Raw genomic sequence first — 16,683 nt, forward strand, 5'->3', positions numbered from 1 at the left:
GGAAATGTATCTGCCTTTATGGCATACAAGAATGTATTTGGGAAGTTTTTCACGGTATAGACATTAACGAAGGGGCACAATTTTGAAAAGATATAAGCGGGGTTATGTCGAAAATATAAAAATAATACCCAAAGACCCAGTGGCGGATCCAGGGGGGATGCCCCTCCTTACGTAGTTTAAAGTAGTGTAATTTACTTAATTAACGCACGTTTGCGTTAATTAAACTTGCTCTTAACACAAGTCTATTGGATCAGCCTATTTTGCCCCCCCCCTAAAGAATCCTGGATCCGCCCCTGTAATGACCTGTGTGCCTAAATCAAACAGCCCGTGATAACGAACTGTTTTAACGAAGGTTACTGCGTGGTAATGCGGCTCAATAATAACCGAAACTCTAAAAAACGGAATTTTGATATGAAAACGGAATTTGGCGTATCATGTTGATTCCAAATATATGAGATTCATTAAGTTTAGTGTTGCCCATCAAAAGCTAGGAGCCTGAAAAATCTTGACTGATTTTCAAAAATAGGTGGAAATACTCTCCGAGGAGTCGAGAAATCCTAATGGAAATCAGACTCTCAGAATCAGCTTATCAGTAAAAAGTACTGTAGAGATATCAAGCTTCTATCTACAAAAATGTATAATATTGTATTTTTTCCCAGAAGAAAGATCACGGATGCGTGTTTTTTGTTTGTTTGTTTTTTTCTCAGAAGAATTGTATCGTACCAATAGTCCTAGAAAATCAGCAGAGGGCTCATTTGAACGAGAATTAAAGGTTATAGTGCCCTTTTTAAGTGACCAAAAAGATAGGTGGGCAACTAGCCCTATCGTTTTATTTTCAATACTGCTCCTTACTTTCAGTCGATTTTTTTTTAAATAGCGTACAACCACATATGTGCGGACTTGTTTTAAGGGAAGCCATTTGGGAGCGGGTACAATTTTGAAAAGGAGAATAAAAATTGGCTAGCTATGCGGGTAATATAAAAGCAATATAGGAAAATTTCAAAGACCTGGATATTCTAAGGGGGCGCAGACTTGAAGAGGCTGAACAAAGCTTTAGGCCATCATATTGTTTTCTCAATTTGGGGAAAGGATTAACAACTTTTGCCTAAATCTATTCAAAAATATTTCTAAAATTAAAAAAAAACAGCAAATTAAATGAAAATTTGAACAGAATTGAACAAAAGTCATTGGAACAATAGTATTGGAACTATAGTCAAAATTATGAGAATGTCATTGGGGCAGGTCTGAAGCCCCAGACCTGTATGGGATGTGTTCCAATATAGAATTCCAAATCTTTAGCACTATGATAAAAGAGCAAGAATACTTGAATATCCAATTTAAGCTAAATCAAAATTTGTTCTGGTTTCTCGAGCCAATTCCTTCCAAAAAAACTTCCAACAAAAACACGTTTATACCGTACCAAAATACGAGTAAGTAACCGTACATGTTACATATGAGTTGCATAGGCAGTGGACCTGAGCGGACCTGGGCCTGAGATAACCTAAATAAGAAAATTTGACCATTGCAATACCTGAACCTCTTCCCCTGAAAGTTTCCTTTAAAATTGATTTGCACCTAGGTGTCTAAACCTTAAATTTTGTCTGGTTAAAACATTGTATTCTCGAAGGAGATGTATCTTTTAACAAAGAACAGTAGACGGCAGATATTTAAAAAAAAAAGATTTACGCAGTAGAGGTCATTAAAAGGTGAAACAGCAAAACAACTTATCTATGTCTATTTTAAACTGATCTTCTTTCTTGCCAGTCCTTAATTATATTTTTGCAGAATATTATCAGGGCGGTTAAAGTCGTTAATGGTAAAATCAAGGGAAGAATTCTTTTCAGCCAGCGCTTTGGGTCTGTCGAAGTCTCTGTTACCATTCCCTTTACTCCTAGGATTATCCATGTAATCGAGATGCCAGCCGTTGCTGCCAGAACGAGACCACAGATAAAACGTGGAAGAAATAAACTGAAACCAGTTGGTCTTACATAAAGATCTTCTTTCTTAAACCTTGGTCTATCTTTCTCTGAATATCTTTTAAAACCTTTGAATATATCTCTGTCTTGTTGATTACCACCAATTGCTGATGTGGGTGTCAATGAGCTGGACTCTATATCGTTTACACTTATAATTTCCTCGGTACTGTCATTAGTTTTAGAGGAAGAAGTGCTTTTTTCACGAGATTCTGGCCGTGATGCTGATTCTGTCGAGCTACTACCTCTACTGAGAGAAGCTATATTGTCAAGAACATTGTCTGCTTCTCGTTGTCTGCGTCTCGGAGCCTTTTCTGGGTATAACCTCTTTTCTCCCGTTGGTGAGCTACGGCTTGTATGATGTGTTTTATAATCTACCTCTTCTCTCCCAGTACCAGAAGAGCTACTGCCATCATCAGACTTGTGTTCGTTTTCTCGATGCTCTCTTTTGACTTGGGGTTTAGCTATGATATTCATGGGTATATTTTGGTATGATCTTCCTTCAGTGTGCAAACCCGACATGAAGTTACTTGGCATTGAATTTATGTCTATTAGAATTTCATCAGCCGTAGATGCTCTTTTACTCTTTATTGGATCATCCATTTTTAACGTTGAATTCTCAGTGTCTGAATAATCGTTCCCATAATTGTATGCATAATTAAGTTCTTTCCTTCCTTGTTTCAAATAATGATCCTCATCACAATGTTCTTGGCTTATTTCTTCTCGCTTCTCAACTTTTCCTTCGCGAGAATAATTGTAATGCTCCTTTCTTTCAATTATTCCGTTAAATCCGTTAAATTCCGTTAAATTTCTATCTCTGCTCCTGTCCCTTATTCTTTCTTCCACAACTTTGGGGATGCTTATAGCCAGTGTAGCTGCCCTCTTTTCTTGCTTCTCTTCATGTCCATCCCCTTTCTTACTCTGTGAAGAATTGTTGCTTTCGGAATGCATTGATAGCAGCCAGGAGCTTTCTTCTTTCTGAAAACCTAAAAAAAAGGACTTAAAATTTCACATAAACGATTATCTCTTGGACAATATATAGGACGTGACCAGGGTCAGAAGGGGTAAATTAACATGGACCTGAATCCCTTCGAATACTTTTTGTAAGGTAGAAACCTAAAAGATGAGTTTGCCCTGCCACTCTTATAACGGCTCATTTAATGGAGATATTTTAATAATGAACATGGTTGATTGGACAAAAATGAAGAGTGGATATTTTGGTACTAAATTATGGATATGGGTCGGGAATGAGATGATACTATTTAATTATGAATATAATCATAACAAAAAAGCTATTAGTATAAGTCATAAGGTGATAATAAGCTGAACTATCAATTGGAACATTGATTTGATACCCTCCGTGCCAGTGCCAGCAATGGCTCTGTAGCATCTTTGCCGGTTGATTGTTTTACTTGGCATTTTTTTCTTTTTTTATTATTATGGTTATTATTTTGTTTAATAGTTGGGTATATGTAGCCACTCCGCTGCAAGTGTTTTTGTAACTTTTTTTTCGGGGTTGTTTATAATTTAGCTGGCATTTATTTGTCTGTAATCAATCAAACGGAACTGAATTGCTAGTAGTCAAGGCCGTATCCGGGGGGTGGGGCTGGGTTAGTGGGTTTGACCCCCCTGAAATGTTTGTCCGAAACGCAAAAACGTAATAAAAATGAATATAAATAAATTTTTGATGCGTTTTTCAAAGTTTTTTTGAAAACCCCCCGAAAAAATCTTTGTAATCCCCCCCCCACCGGAAAAAATCCTGGATGCGTCCCTTCTAGTATTTTATTTTGTCTATTTTATTATTGTATTTTAAATAAAAATTTCGGAGCTATTGTAATCAATTGACCGATAAGTGCAACACCTTTGAATGATTTTGTTATATATGACATTGTATATATGTAAAAATGTGTATGTAATATTGTATTGGATAGCCAGCTAGCCCAAAGGGGCACAAGATGGAGTTAGTGGCCAGTTTTCAACCACTTCCGATCCTTAAAAAGGGCACTAGAACTTCCGTTTCCTAGTGGGACGAGCCCGTCTCAAGTTTTTTTTTACTACCCCTTCCAGACGACGTGGCTAGAAAAAAATTATTCATTGAAGACATGTCATAACTGTACCGACTCTGATATGAATTCTACTTTGAGTCATTTTCAAAATACTGAAAATTAAAAAGACGAATAGCAGTGTCTTTTTTGTGGGGTGTCTACCGTGTGGTAGACATCTATGCCTGAGCTTCTTCAAGGGAAAGATGTGCTGGCCTTAGTTACCGCGAGATCTCGAATGTAGCGGTTTTTTACTATGGTTTCCTATATTTTCCGGATAGCTCGCCTATTTCAGCAGTTTTATTTGAATTTGCTCCTCCCCTTCCGCAAAAATAGATGCTTAGAATGTTGATGATTTTATTTTCTCGATAGGTTTGTTGGCATAGTTTTAAGACCCTCATGCCAATGACCATCATGTTGAGCAAATATCATCGTCTCATAATTTGTTGTTAGTTGTTCTGATCAATTTGTTTATTTTGTTTTACTGTTGAGAAATAGATCAAGTCCTTGACATTAAAGAAACAAAATCAGAAAATTGAGATGCACCTTTTATCCTTTCGTACATATCTCTTTCCCCCTCCTTATATTAATATTTCTTTTTCTATTATTAATTTTTGTATACTATTATAAAAGTGTTTTCTATACTTTTTTTATGTTTTACTCCACATATTATACTAATTTATAGATTGGTTGAAAAATAAATAAATAATAATAATAATGATTATTTTCGACCAGTTTGTATCTAAGCTGCTTGAAAGATTGACCTTCTGCTTAACAATGAAAATTGTGAGCCTCTAGTTTTTAATGCCGAACACCGAACCAGTGACCTGAGTCGTGGCTCCTTTCAGGTAATCTAGTTCCTGTGTTCTATTGGTCTAGGATTAGTATTTACTTTTCTGTATTAGCTATTCGTTATAATGCACTTTTAGATATTAGGAATAAACTTAAAGCATATTAAGGCCTATGCTAAAATTATTCCAGAATCGTGGTCGACATTCTCTTAAGACCTTAGCTAGACTCTATTCAACTTTTTGTAACCATTCCATTCTTTTTCTGTCAGGTCTTCGCAGGACCCTATCCAGAGGAGGGGATCCGGTTTGACCCTCCTCCTGAAATGATTGTCTAACTCGTACAAAGTAGCAAAAATATAGGTAAAAAAAGTATTTTCTGTAACCCCCCACCCTTTGGAAATTGTGGATACGGCTTCATGCCCATTTTTTCATGCTAGTAATATACAGGACATTTATTTTTTTTTATTTCCGGCATTGGAAATGCGTTTTATATCTGTATTGCTGGTATAGGAACCGTAAGATATTAGAATTTTTAGTGTCACTAATATATTAACGTTATATAATAAGTTAAATTCCAGGTAAAATGAAGAGATCTGCCTGTGGTTAGGTCCTTTTCATCCTCTTATACGATTGTTTATACGTATTGTACAGTGGGTTATAAATAAACTGTTATTATTACTATTGCCTACTCTTAATTATATGAATTTCTAATCCATATGATTTTATTCTTTTGGTAAGATTGTGACTGATTTATTTTTTTTTTCTGTTGTTTAATTATTTTCCAACCTTTTAGGATATATTTATTCAGACGCAAAAAAAAAAATCGTAATTGCCTTTTGGGAATTTCCGTCATGATTCATGAGTAAAACACCTTTTGTAAATTACGAAGCCTATTATTTACTGTTTGACGCACACTCAGTCATTCATCAAAATTGAAAAAAGTTGTGGGAAATCCCTGTTTCAATAAAATTTGGCAAAGCAATTTCAAGTAGTTTTGGAAATTCGCATTCTGTATGTATTGGCAAACGGTTTCTATAATGTCTTCCAGAGATTAAATATATAAAAAAAGTTTTTTTTCAACTGAAAGTAAGGAGTAACGTTAAAACTCCAAAGGAACAGAAATTATTACATATATGATGGGGTTTGCCCCCTTCTTAATACCTTCCTCTTAACGCTAAGTTTTTTTTAGAATTTAAAAAAATCTTCTTTTTGTTCTAACTAAACGAGCTGTGTGTTTCAGGAGTCCTTCTTAAAGAATTGGGACAAAAGTAAAACTTCAGCGTAAAGAGCGAGGCGTTCAGAAGGGGGAAACCTCCTTGTATACGTAATAGTTTCTGTTCGTTTTATGTTTTAATGTTGCTCCTTACTTTCAGTTAAAAAACTTGTTTCTTTTATTTAATTTCTGGTCGTTTTTTAAATAATGCCGGGAAATCCGGATCCCCCTCCGCGGAAAGATCCTTTAGACAATTCAATCCCGGGGAAAAATTACCCTGGGCAATTACCATTAACATCTTCACGTGTAAAGTTGAAAGATCCTCCAGAAAACCCCTACACAAAAAATTTTGTATGTTTCCCATGGAAACATACAATTTGGCAGTAATAAACCAATCAAAAAAACTTGAAAAGAAACTGGAACTTCTGCAATGGTGTTTTCTGATTGTTTTGTAGCTTGAAAGAGACGGAAATATCTCAAAGAATACATTTCGATGCCAAAACCTCTCAGCTCTCATTGAGCATTCAAATAAATACAAAATTAGATACATCCGATTTAAATTTTGAGACGGCCATTTTATTTGAAACAGTTCAAAGGTTAAATAACTATGGTTTACAACCCTCTGCCCCTGGCGCAAGGGCTGTAAGTTATACAAGTTGCCTATTGTTAACATATAAGTTTTTTTTATCAAGAAAAGATGGCATGTTTGATCCTATAGATAAAAAAAAAAGCATGCAGCATTAAGGTCAAACCTTAGAGAAATATCAAGAAGAATGCCAAACACAATCAAAAAGCGTTTACTCCTTTATTGGTTGTGAAAAGGAAATACCAGGAACATTTACAATGGCTGATGGTATCAGCCGTTACATTGTTTGGAAAATATTTAGGAGCATCTTCAACTAAATCAAGAGGTACTATGTGAATCCAGTTTTAAAAGGCGTTGTATCTGCAATGTGTCGATATCCCAATTGCACGGTGGTTCAGTTGCACGGTGATTCAGTTGCACGGTGGTTCAGTTGTACGGTGGTTCAGTTGCATGTGGGTTCAGTTACACGGGGGTTCAGTTAAATGGGGTTGAGTTACACGGGGGTTTAGTTACACGAGGGTTTAGTTAAATGGGGTTCATTTGCCCGGTGGTTCAGTTACACGAGGGTTCAGTTGCACGGGGATTTGGTTATACGGGGGTTCAGTTGCACGGTGATTCAGTTACAGGGGTTCAGTTGCTTGGGGTTCAGTCACACGGTGGTTCAATTACACAATACCACTTTTTAGAGGTGTCCACATAGTGGGAAAGTACCCTTTTTTGCTTAAATTAAGTGAAATATTCATTCTAATAATTATTTTGATTGGTAACTTTGAAGTCAAATCTTGTTTTTTTTAATTTTGCAAACGCACCCTCATGTTTCGTGAGTGTGTGCTGTTAATGATAGACTTATCACGAGTTTCGTACGAAAATATCACCGCATTGCGTTACTCGGTCACATGTTACTATCCATGTTGTTTCTGCTTCACTCGTCGTGAGACGGCCAACGCGTGGTAGCGAAATTGAACTCTCGTGTTAGTTTCTCAAGATCCACCAAACGTATGCCAAATGTCCTACGTCACGAGACGGAATAGTTTCCTCCACAGTCATGAGTGCGAAGCGAATAGTACAGATACATAAACAATTTGGCTTCACAGAAGGTGACACATTTTTTGGGCACGTTGTGCGAATGAAGGATCACAAATTGCAAAGATTGTCCTTTTCGGCCAACCGTCTAGGTCTAAACAGAAACCAGGTCGTCCTCGTCTGGGGTGGGAGGACCTCAAAGAAAGATTTAAAGGAAACGGGTAATTCCTGGGAGGGTGTAAAAAAGGAAGGCATTGAATAGACTGGGATGGAGGAGGAGCGTGCGTAGCTGTGTTGGCCTCAGGTGGCTTGGTGCTGCGGTGAGTTGTTAGCTTTAGTAGCAGTAGCAGTAGTAGATTGGGGGGGGGGGTATATCTTGAGTATTGGTGAATAAGATATCGCGAACCTTTTTATATTTTTGTAGGATGCTCTGTCCCAGAAGCACCATCCCCCCGCACGTGCCTAGAAAGGTGACATGAATAATAAGCTTGCCAGAGTCCTTAATTATCTGATCAGAGGTGAAAGAAACTTAAAGATTGCCAAAACCGCCTGAGAACTTTACGAAGCGCTCAAAACCCGCTTTTCGGTATATGTCGTTGCAAAGTACTTTTGCTTTTTTTTAAGATTGAATTAACTTGTCGTAGAGTAGCAATCTAGCTCTTATACGTGCTGTATTAATGTTTGCAAAATATATCAACCCTTTATATTGATTAATAAAATGAAAAAACTTTTTTTCAGACGGAACTAAAAAGCGACTATATGAATGTATATATCTAATATATATTAGATCAAAAACTGAAGAGAAAGTATTATATTCCTATTTTCAGCTTACAATTATTTTCATATTAAAAAGTTATTGTAAAATTAACTATCTAACTAGTCGTAATAACTGGTAGTATTCTTTTTTGCCCGATTTTTTTGAACCAATCGTAGAATTTTAAAACTGAAGCAAAAAATGTTTTGTCTACTCTTTAGGGCTGTCAGAACTATGTACATTCAAAAATTTCAGGTTTTTTTTTCTTCTTCTTCTGGACACAACAAAGCGGCAAAGCAGAAATGCAGCGATATAGAAATGACGGAGAAACGTGTCTGTCCCGAAAGGGGAATAGAATATTTGGTACTTATGTATTATACGAGAAACACATTCAAGAACTTGTATCACGAACATGATACATTGCCCGTTTTTCACGGTGTTAATACCAGACAATTAGCTTTGGCTGTGAAAACTACAACAAGGAATTAAGGAAGGGGGCCGCCCAGAGTGCATTATATTAAATACGTAACCTAAACTAACCTAACCTAACCAAAATACCAACTCAATATTTAATTAAAATATAGCTACAATGTATTTTTCCACCGAACCGAATTGTCTGTTAATAACGGGTAAGGTCGTAAAAAACGGGTAAGGTCTCATGTTCGCGATGCAGGCTCTCGAGTGTGTTTCTCGTATAATACATAAGTACCGAATATTATATTTCAGTTTTTAAGTTTCTTTCGATTAATATAAATATATTCGGCAAAAAATAGCCTCCAACTGTCTCAATGTGTACCGGTAAGCCTCTTAACTGGCCCTATTCGGCAAGCCTTTTAATTGGCCATGATCCAAATTTCAAGAACCCGCGTTTGTTTTGATTGGTTGCTAAAAAAGAAATAGTTGATAATTAAGTTACTTGAAATGTGGCATAATGTAACTGTGTAAAATATATGTATGATGATTTTTTTAGTCATTAATTATCTTATTAATTAAAAATATATATGAACTAAAATTAATTATTTATAATACGGATAGATAATTATGTTTAAAAAATTTATGAATTAACGTTAAAATTAATATTATAAGAAATGATAATAGTTAGGAAAAGATGAATATTAAACAATAACCATTCCTAAGGACCATGACATATTCCTTTAACTCCTTCAATTCTATTCAAAGGATTTGAGCCTAGAATTTGCTCTGAAGAAAAAGTCTGGTCAAAAAAATAATTAAAATTTAAGGAGCTGGGTAATTGAAATTGAAACGGGTAGTAAAGGGTAATCATTTAAGGATAATAGGCCTGGTCTCAGTGTTGTCAATTTGGGGGGGGGGCATTCTGGGTTGCCTACTTTTCATAATTCTTTGTTGTAATTTCTGTTAATTTTGTCGCTAAACTATTATACTTTCATATATTTTGGTATATTTCATTATGATTAACCTAACTTCAATTCTTGAGTGTGTACTAGCTAAGAAGGAAGTACCCAATTTTCTCTTTAAGCACATTATTTGAGATTTTTACCTTAGAGGGAAATGTAATTTAAGTCTAGAAAGGGCTACTGAGAAGGGAACATGCTTAGAAAACAGTACTTACTTCGTAATATGCAGAAAAATTGTAGTTAGCACATTTTGAAGGCACATCCACTCACTATACTTTACTGCCATTCCCCTCTAATGTGCAAGTATATAGCCCAAAATATATGTTCCATGTATATATGTTCCATGCATTTTGCCTAGCGTCACTCTTGTTTCAACTCGTGTACCCGTAAATTGAATCAACGCTTACGAAATTAACAAACGGAAAAACACGCGGGAAATGTATAATTTGGGCTATAGGCTACATTTGCACATTAGGAAATGTGGGATAAAGTATGGTAGAAGCGCCTTCAAAATTTGTTAACTACAATTTTTTGCATATCATGAAGTAAAAATTGTTTTCTTAGCATGTTCCCTTCTAAATAGACCCAGTTCTAGGCTTATACTGGACTGGCTCCCCTTTCACCCCCACAAAGGGTGGATTTAGAAGGACAAACAACATATAATAAGCAACTGTGATTTACCTGTGAGCAGAAGCAAAAAATCAGTAAGCCAAATACATTTCACCAAATAATCCAGATCAACTGATCTGCCCGTAAAACGAGTTCACTTTCTGACCACTTTGCTCGTCTCTTGAGAATACTATCCCTTCATTCTGTCCAAACCTTAAAAAAGTCATTCTGCCATAAAATGAATTGAATTGTATTTTCGTTTTTATCGTCAGTTTTAGCCGTGCATTATTAACTGCCGGATTTGACGCTGTCAGTTAATTTGAGTAAATATGTACAAAAAAAAGAGAGTAAAGCCGTAAATTGAATAAATATTAACGAAATAACGTAAGTTGAATAAACATTAAATAAAGGGGAAAATGCATGAGAAATGCGTAGTTTGGGCTGTATATTTGCACATTAACCAGAGAGGAGGGGAGTCTTTACACCTGTCCCCTTAACCTCGCAATTTTTTTACATATATTTCTGTAAATTCCTTAGAATTCACCCTGTTTTGATTACCTCCCCCAAAGCTGTATCCAAGGGGGAGGGGGGCTACCGGGTTTGAACTCCCCCTAAACTTTGTTTGACAAAAATGTATATAAATAAATTTTGATAAGTTTTTCTATTTTTTTTAGTTCGTGGTAACGAATCAAACAGTTCGTGGTAACGAACTGTAAGTAAGGAGCGACCCGGCTCAATGGTAACCGAAACTCTAGAAAACGGATTATTGATACCAATATATATATCAAAACAATCATATTTCAATGCTGAATTCAAATATATAACTTTCATCAAGTTTAGAGCTACCCATCAAAAGTTACGCGCCTGAGAAAATTTGGCTGATTTTCAAAAAAAGGGGGAAAGACCCCCTAAAAATTATAGAACCTTAATGAAAATCACACCATCATATTCAGCGTATCAGAGAACCCTACTGTAGAGGTTTCAAGTTCCTATCTACAAAAATGTGGATTTTTGCATTTTTTGCCAGAAGAAAGATCACGGATGCGTGTTTATTTGTTTGTTTGTTTGTTTGTTTGTTTGTTTGTTTTTTTCCCCAAGGGTGATCGTATCGACCCAGTGGACCTAGAATATCGTGGGAGGGCTCATTGGAACGGAAATTAAAAGTTCTAGTGCCCTTTTTAAGTGACCAAAAAAAATGGAGGGCAACTAGGCCCCCTCCCACGCTTATTTTTTTTACCAAAGTCACCCGATCAAAATTTTGAGATAGCCATTTTGTTCAGCATGGTCGAAAATATGATAAATATGAGTAGAAGTGACCCTATTGACACGGGACGACACCCCTGCTGCCACCTACAACTTTTTTTAACACCATATATTGGCACGAGAACCACGTGGTTTATGGTTTTTTGTCAATGAGAATTTTAAAAACAGAAATTTGGTCACATTTATGTCTGTTTTCATGGATGGTTATGTGTGTTGGTCGATTTATTTGATGTTTTTCATTGGATGTTTAATGGTTTTTGTCAGTGAGAATTTGAAAAACAGGAACTTTGTCATATTTATGGATGCCATCAGTAATTCATGTCTGTTTTATGGTTTTATCAGTGAGAATGAAAAACAGGAATTTTATCACATGAAAAAGCATGAATTTTGTCACATTTATTTTTGTTTTAATTGATTGTTATGTGTGTTGTTCGATTTATTTGATGTTTTTCTAGGATGTCAACATCAAATTATGGATGTTTTATGGTTTTTGTCAGTGAGAATTTGAAAAACAGGAATTTTCTCACATTTATGTCTGTTTTCATGGTTGGTTATGTGTATTGTTCGATTTATTTGATGTTTTTCATGTCTGTTTTATGGATGATCCAGAAATAGTATTTGATGTTGTTGTTCAAGCCAAATGTTATGAGTTTCACGGAAAACAGTTAGATCACATGTTTCCTTCTCAGCCAATCAGAGGGCTTTGTTTACATATTATCGATGGTGGGAATATAAGGAACGTGTTTGTGCTATAGTTTTATTAGTCTGTGAATAGAATTTAAGGAGTGAGAATAAGAACAGTTTGACTCTACTCTTTTGGAGATATTTTTGTGTTGATGGCAATGATCGGAATGTTTACACTATTAGAAACTGATGATAATGGTACACAAGCACAAAATATTGCGATGGAAATCATGAAGGGATCACGGCTTTGTCTGGAATGGGATGTCGTATATGCAAGATATGTGATGTCCTTGATCAAATTCAAAAAGGGTGATCAGCTACGTGTTACCTCTAAAGTGTATTCATCGAACATGAAGATAATAAAATGGTCTTTAAGCGTATCAGTGAAACATAGCTTGTACAGTAAACTGTCTAGCTAATTGTATATGTAATGTATTCTTGATGTTGTTGTTGTTGTTGTAATTATCCAATAAATTTGTTTCGAAATCGAACATATTTCCTTTCTTTTCACCAAGAATTGCTTGTTCTGATTTCAGTGGAATTCAATCCGTCATCCACTTTATAGTTTAAAGAGGTTTCTTGAATTTTTTTCTAATTTCCTAATTTGGTTTTATTAAGAAACTGAGATCAGATATTTATTGCTAGACTGATTTTGCGAAGGACAGTAATTACACTTATTTCGCCCTATTATTAGACTGAAAATCCAAGAATACCCATACTGTTTAGTTGAAATATGAGGTGCAGACATCCTAAATTTGAGGGCTTATCAAATATTTTTGAGGGGTGGCTTTTGAAACAACAAGAACGTTGTTTTTACTCCAGAGTAACAGATTATGTCCCTAGACGGGAAGAGATCCTTTGAAATAATTATGAGGATGGGGATTATCTCTTTTCCCGATAGGGGCTTACATCGATATTGCCCTAAATTCTGTATTTTGAATCGAGTCACAACTCAGGTAACTTGACTCGAGTAAACTTGTCAGAGCTTTGCTACGTTTGGACAAATTTATTGCGTAATAGTTCTGAAAGTTCGGTGTGAATGTATAAGCTACCCACTTCCTACGCCTGGGTTTTCTGTGGGGTTCAGGCCTCTGGCCAATTGTAAAAGCTGTCAAAACAATGTGTGTTTCATAATGCCTAAAAATACATATTTAGTTTTAGGAGTCTCATGTTCTATTTCTGAAATGATTTGGACCCCTCCTCTCTTTTGGTGCCCTTCAATCTTTCGTCACTTTTTTGTCAGTTTTTGGTCACTTAAAAAGGGCACTGAAACTTTTCATTTCCATTTGAATGAGCTCTCTCCCGATCTTTTAGGATCATTGGCTCGATATGATCACCCCTGGCGAAAAAAAACAAAAAACAAATAAACACGCATCCATTATCTCTCTTCTGCCAAAAAATACAAAATTCCACATTTTTGTGGATGGGAGCCTGAAACCTTTACAGTAGAGTTTCCTGATGATGTGATTTTGGTTAAGATCGCTTGAATTTTTAGGGGTTTGTCCCCCCTTTTTCAAAAATCAGGCAAATTTTCTCAGGCTCGTAGCTTTTGATGGGTAACATTAAACTTAACGAACTTTGTATATTTGGAATCAGTATAAAAAGCCAATTCTTTTTATGTATCTATTGTTATAAAAAATTCCGTCTTCTTAGAGTTTTGGTTACTATTGGGTCGAGTCGCTCCTTACTTACAGTTCATGATCACCAACTGCTTGACTAGTCTAGAGTTAAAAGTCTTTATAATTTTATATTATTTTTGTTTAAGGCAACTGAACTATTCGTTATTTATATTGATTACAATGGAGTCAACAGCGGCTCAGGGGGCGTTTCCCCCCTCTACTATCCCAAAATGCTAGAATCTCATTTGCGGTTCACTAAACACAAGATGTATTTCAAACAGTGTTTTGTTTTTATTATTAAGAAGTCGAAATACCTATTAAACTAGTCAAACTTCACACAAATGAGAAATTTCGGTTATTAACTGATCTAATAAGATCAATTATAAAAGACCTAATTAAAATTGTTCTCTTTCTTTTTTTTACTTAAGCTTTACGCTTTAAAAATTGCAAAATTAAAATTTTTTCCAAATGTCCCTTCTGGATAACCCCATATACAGGTAATCGTGACAGTAGCTGCTAAAAACGTTTTGGAATTATGGTTGCAGTGACAGCTGCAACCTAGTAAAGAACGAACCACAGCCCATAATAACCATAAATTCAAAAATGATTTTGGAACAAAAAATGTTAAGTGATAAATAATTGCCATTTGAAGCTGTGTCAGGAATGGTAAGTATTATTCAGATTAATTTTAATGGTAAAAGTTTATTACTATAAATTTATGAGCATTTCGAAAGATAGCGTGAAAACCCTCGAAAATGGTGTCGGATCGAAATGAAATTGCACCATTGTAATTGTTACTGCTAAAAACCCCAGACAGGAAAGTTACGGCCCCCACCTTGAGCAACAAGTAAAATCACCTTTTTGCATGGGTAGCAATGATGTGTCCTCTTTTTTTCTTGGTTTTGCCTGAAAGGATTGGCAGGCAATTTTGAAGCGGCTCAAATATTCTAGAATATTCCATAATTTTGTAGACCCAGGGCTACCAGGGCTACCATTTATAATCCTAAAAAATATTAAGTCAATTCAGGGACATTAAAAGGAACATTTAAAAGGGACATTTAACAGGAAATTAATCGTTGAGTAAAGTACGTGCTATCTTAAAATAGTAAAACTAAACTGTTCGCTAATATTTTGCAAAATTCAGTTAATTGTAGCTTTAAATTAAGCAACAATGCTTCCCCCTTTTTTTCCCATTTCTTATTAATTTGACTATTCCAGGATGTTCTAAACAGTCTAAGATCATCCCCAATTGATAGTATCACATGGAGAATATCACAAGTTCTGTTCTATCTTATCCATTCGACTACAGATCTTGCTCCCATGGCTTATGTTTGGCAGGAAATTGTGTCTGAGTTTCGGTACAGATATTTGCATGGACATCTTCTTCCAGGGTAAGTGCCTTTTTTTGTATTCATATAAGGTTGTATACGTTTGCTTTAGGAAATATACTTTCCTGAGGGTATGCGTGATATAATCACTTTCAGAGAAGATTGGCAAAAAGCTGCGAATAGAATTATTAGAGAGTAATCTTTTGAAGTTCTAGAGGACAAAGATTTTAGACGCTTAAGTTTGTTTTAGCCCCATCACACCTTTACGTCCCATAATACTTTAAGTGTATATCCTTCATTTGTGACATGAATGATATCGCAAGCCCTGTTTTATTTTATCCATTATACTGCATATCTTGCTCCCATGGCTTATGTTTGGCAGGAAATTGTGTCTGAGTTTCGGTACAGATATTTGCATGGACATCTTCTTCCAGGGTAAGTGCCTTTTTTTGTATTCATATAAGGTTGTATACGTTTGCTTTAGGAAATATACTTTCCTGAGGGTATGCGTGATATAATCACTTTCAGAGAAGATTGGAAAAAAGTTGCGAAAAGAATTATTAGAGAGTAATCTTTTGAAGTTCTAGAGGACAAAGAATTTTAGACGCTTAAGTGTGTTTTAGCCCCATCACACCTTTACGTCCCATAATACTTTAAGTGTACATCCTTCATTTGTGACATGAATGATATCGCAAGCCCTGTTTTATTTTATCCATTATACTGCATATCTTGCTCCCATGGCTTATGTTTGGCAGGAAATTGTGTCTGAGTTTCGGTACAGATATTTGCATGGACATCTTCTTCCAGGGTAAGTGCCTTTTTTTGTATTCATTAATTAAAAAAAACTTTCCGAAAAATAAGTTTTTCAAATAAAAGTAAATGCCATTTTAAACTTAAGCTCAGGAGATACAAATACCTATTAAAATTCAAACTCAAAACGACCAGAAATTACTTTTAAAGAATAAATGAAACCCAAAACAAACAGAAATTAAATAAACAATCATAGCAAAAAACATACAACAAGTAATAATATAAATGAATAAATAGATCTTAAAGCGAGTAATGCTTAGATTGAATATGAAAATCAAGCTCAAAACGAAAACAAATATTTTGCTATTAAAGTATAAATGAAACTTAAAACGAACAGAAATTAAATAAACAACCAATGCGAACAAGCATACAATATATATTATTGTAAATGAATAAATAAATCTTAAAACAATTGAAACTTCAATTGAATATGCAAATCAAGTTTGAATCGAATAAAAATAACTACAAACAAGAGTTTGGGTATAGTCTCACTGCAGAAGCCTAAAACCTACTGCGTTATTGGCGCTTTACTGAAAACAATTCTTTGAAATATTTTCACTTTTGTAACTTTAAGAAATCAAAAATTAATTAAGATTTTAGGGAATAAATATC

At 35.2% G+C, this 16,683-nt stretch overlaps 3 protein-coding genes across 3 annotated transcripts in view; 2 read left to right on the forward strand and 1 right to left on the reverse strand.

The window, feature by feature from the left end:
• LOC148946351 (rab3 GTPase-activating protein catalytic subunit-like) overlaps positions 1 to 15,328 on the forward strand; it is a 242,629-nt gene extending 227,301 nt beyond the window's left edge. Inside the window, exon 9 of the mRNA XM_089097676.1 lies at positions 15,152 to 15,328. Coding sequence (XP_088953802.1) covers positions 15,152 to 15,328 — 177 coding nt within the window. The remainder of the gene's footprint in view (positions 1 to 15,151) is intronic.
• On the reverse strand, positions 1,593 to 10,573 carry LOC148946356 (uncharacterized). Its single transcript, XM_089098394.1, has 2 exons — positions 10,440 to 10,573; positions 1,593 to 2,959 (listed from the first exon to the last, which is right to left on the reverse strand). The coding sequence occupies exon 2, from the start codon at positions 2,922 to 2,924 to the stop codon at positions 1,740 to 1,742; it is 1,185 nt and encodes a 394-aa protein (XP_088954520.1). The 5' UTR covers positions 2,925 to 2,959; positions 10,440 to 10,573; the 3' UTR covers positions 1,593 to 1,739.
• Positions 15,329 to 15,965: 637 nt separating the features above from the next.
• Positions 15,966 to 16,683, forward strand: part of Rab3GAP1 (RAB3 GTPase activating protein subunit 1) — a 350,147-nt gene continuing 349,429 nt past the window's right edge. The window contains exon 1 of the mRNA XM_089098391.1: positions 15,966 to 16,069. Within this exon, the coding sequence (XP_088954517.1) occupies positions 15,999 to 16,069 (71 nt within the window). The 5' untranslated portion in view covers positions 15,966 to 15,998. The remainder of the gene's footprint in view (positions 16,070 to 16,683) is intronic.

This window comes from Artemia sp. Qi Xiang Cuo, chromosome 12, assembly GCF_049724085.1.
Source record: "Artemia sp. Qi Xiang Cuo chromosome 12, ASM4972408v1, whole genome shotgun sequence".
In the NCBI taxonomy this organism is placed as follows: domain Eukaryota; kingdom Metazoa; phylum Arthropoda; class Branchiopoda; order Anostraca; family Artemiidae; genus Artemia; species Artemia sp. Qi Xiang Cuo.

What these genes read in the sequence shown, in the direction of transcription:
- LOC148946356 (XM_089098394.1), bottom strand. Translation starts at nt 2,924, where the DNA reads ATGCATTCCGAAAGCAACAATTCTTCACAGAGTAAGAAAGGGGATGGA.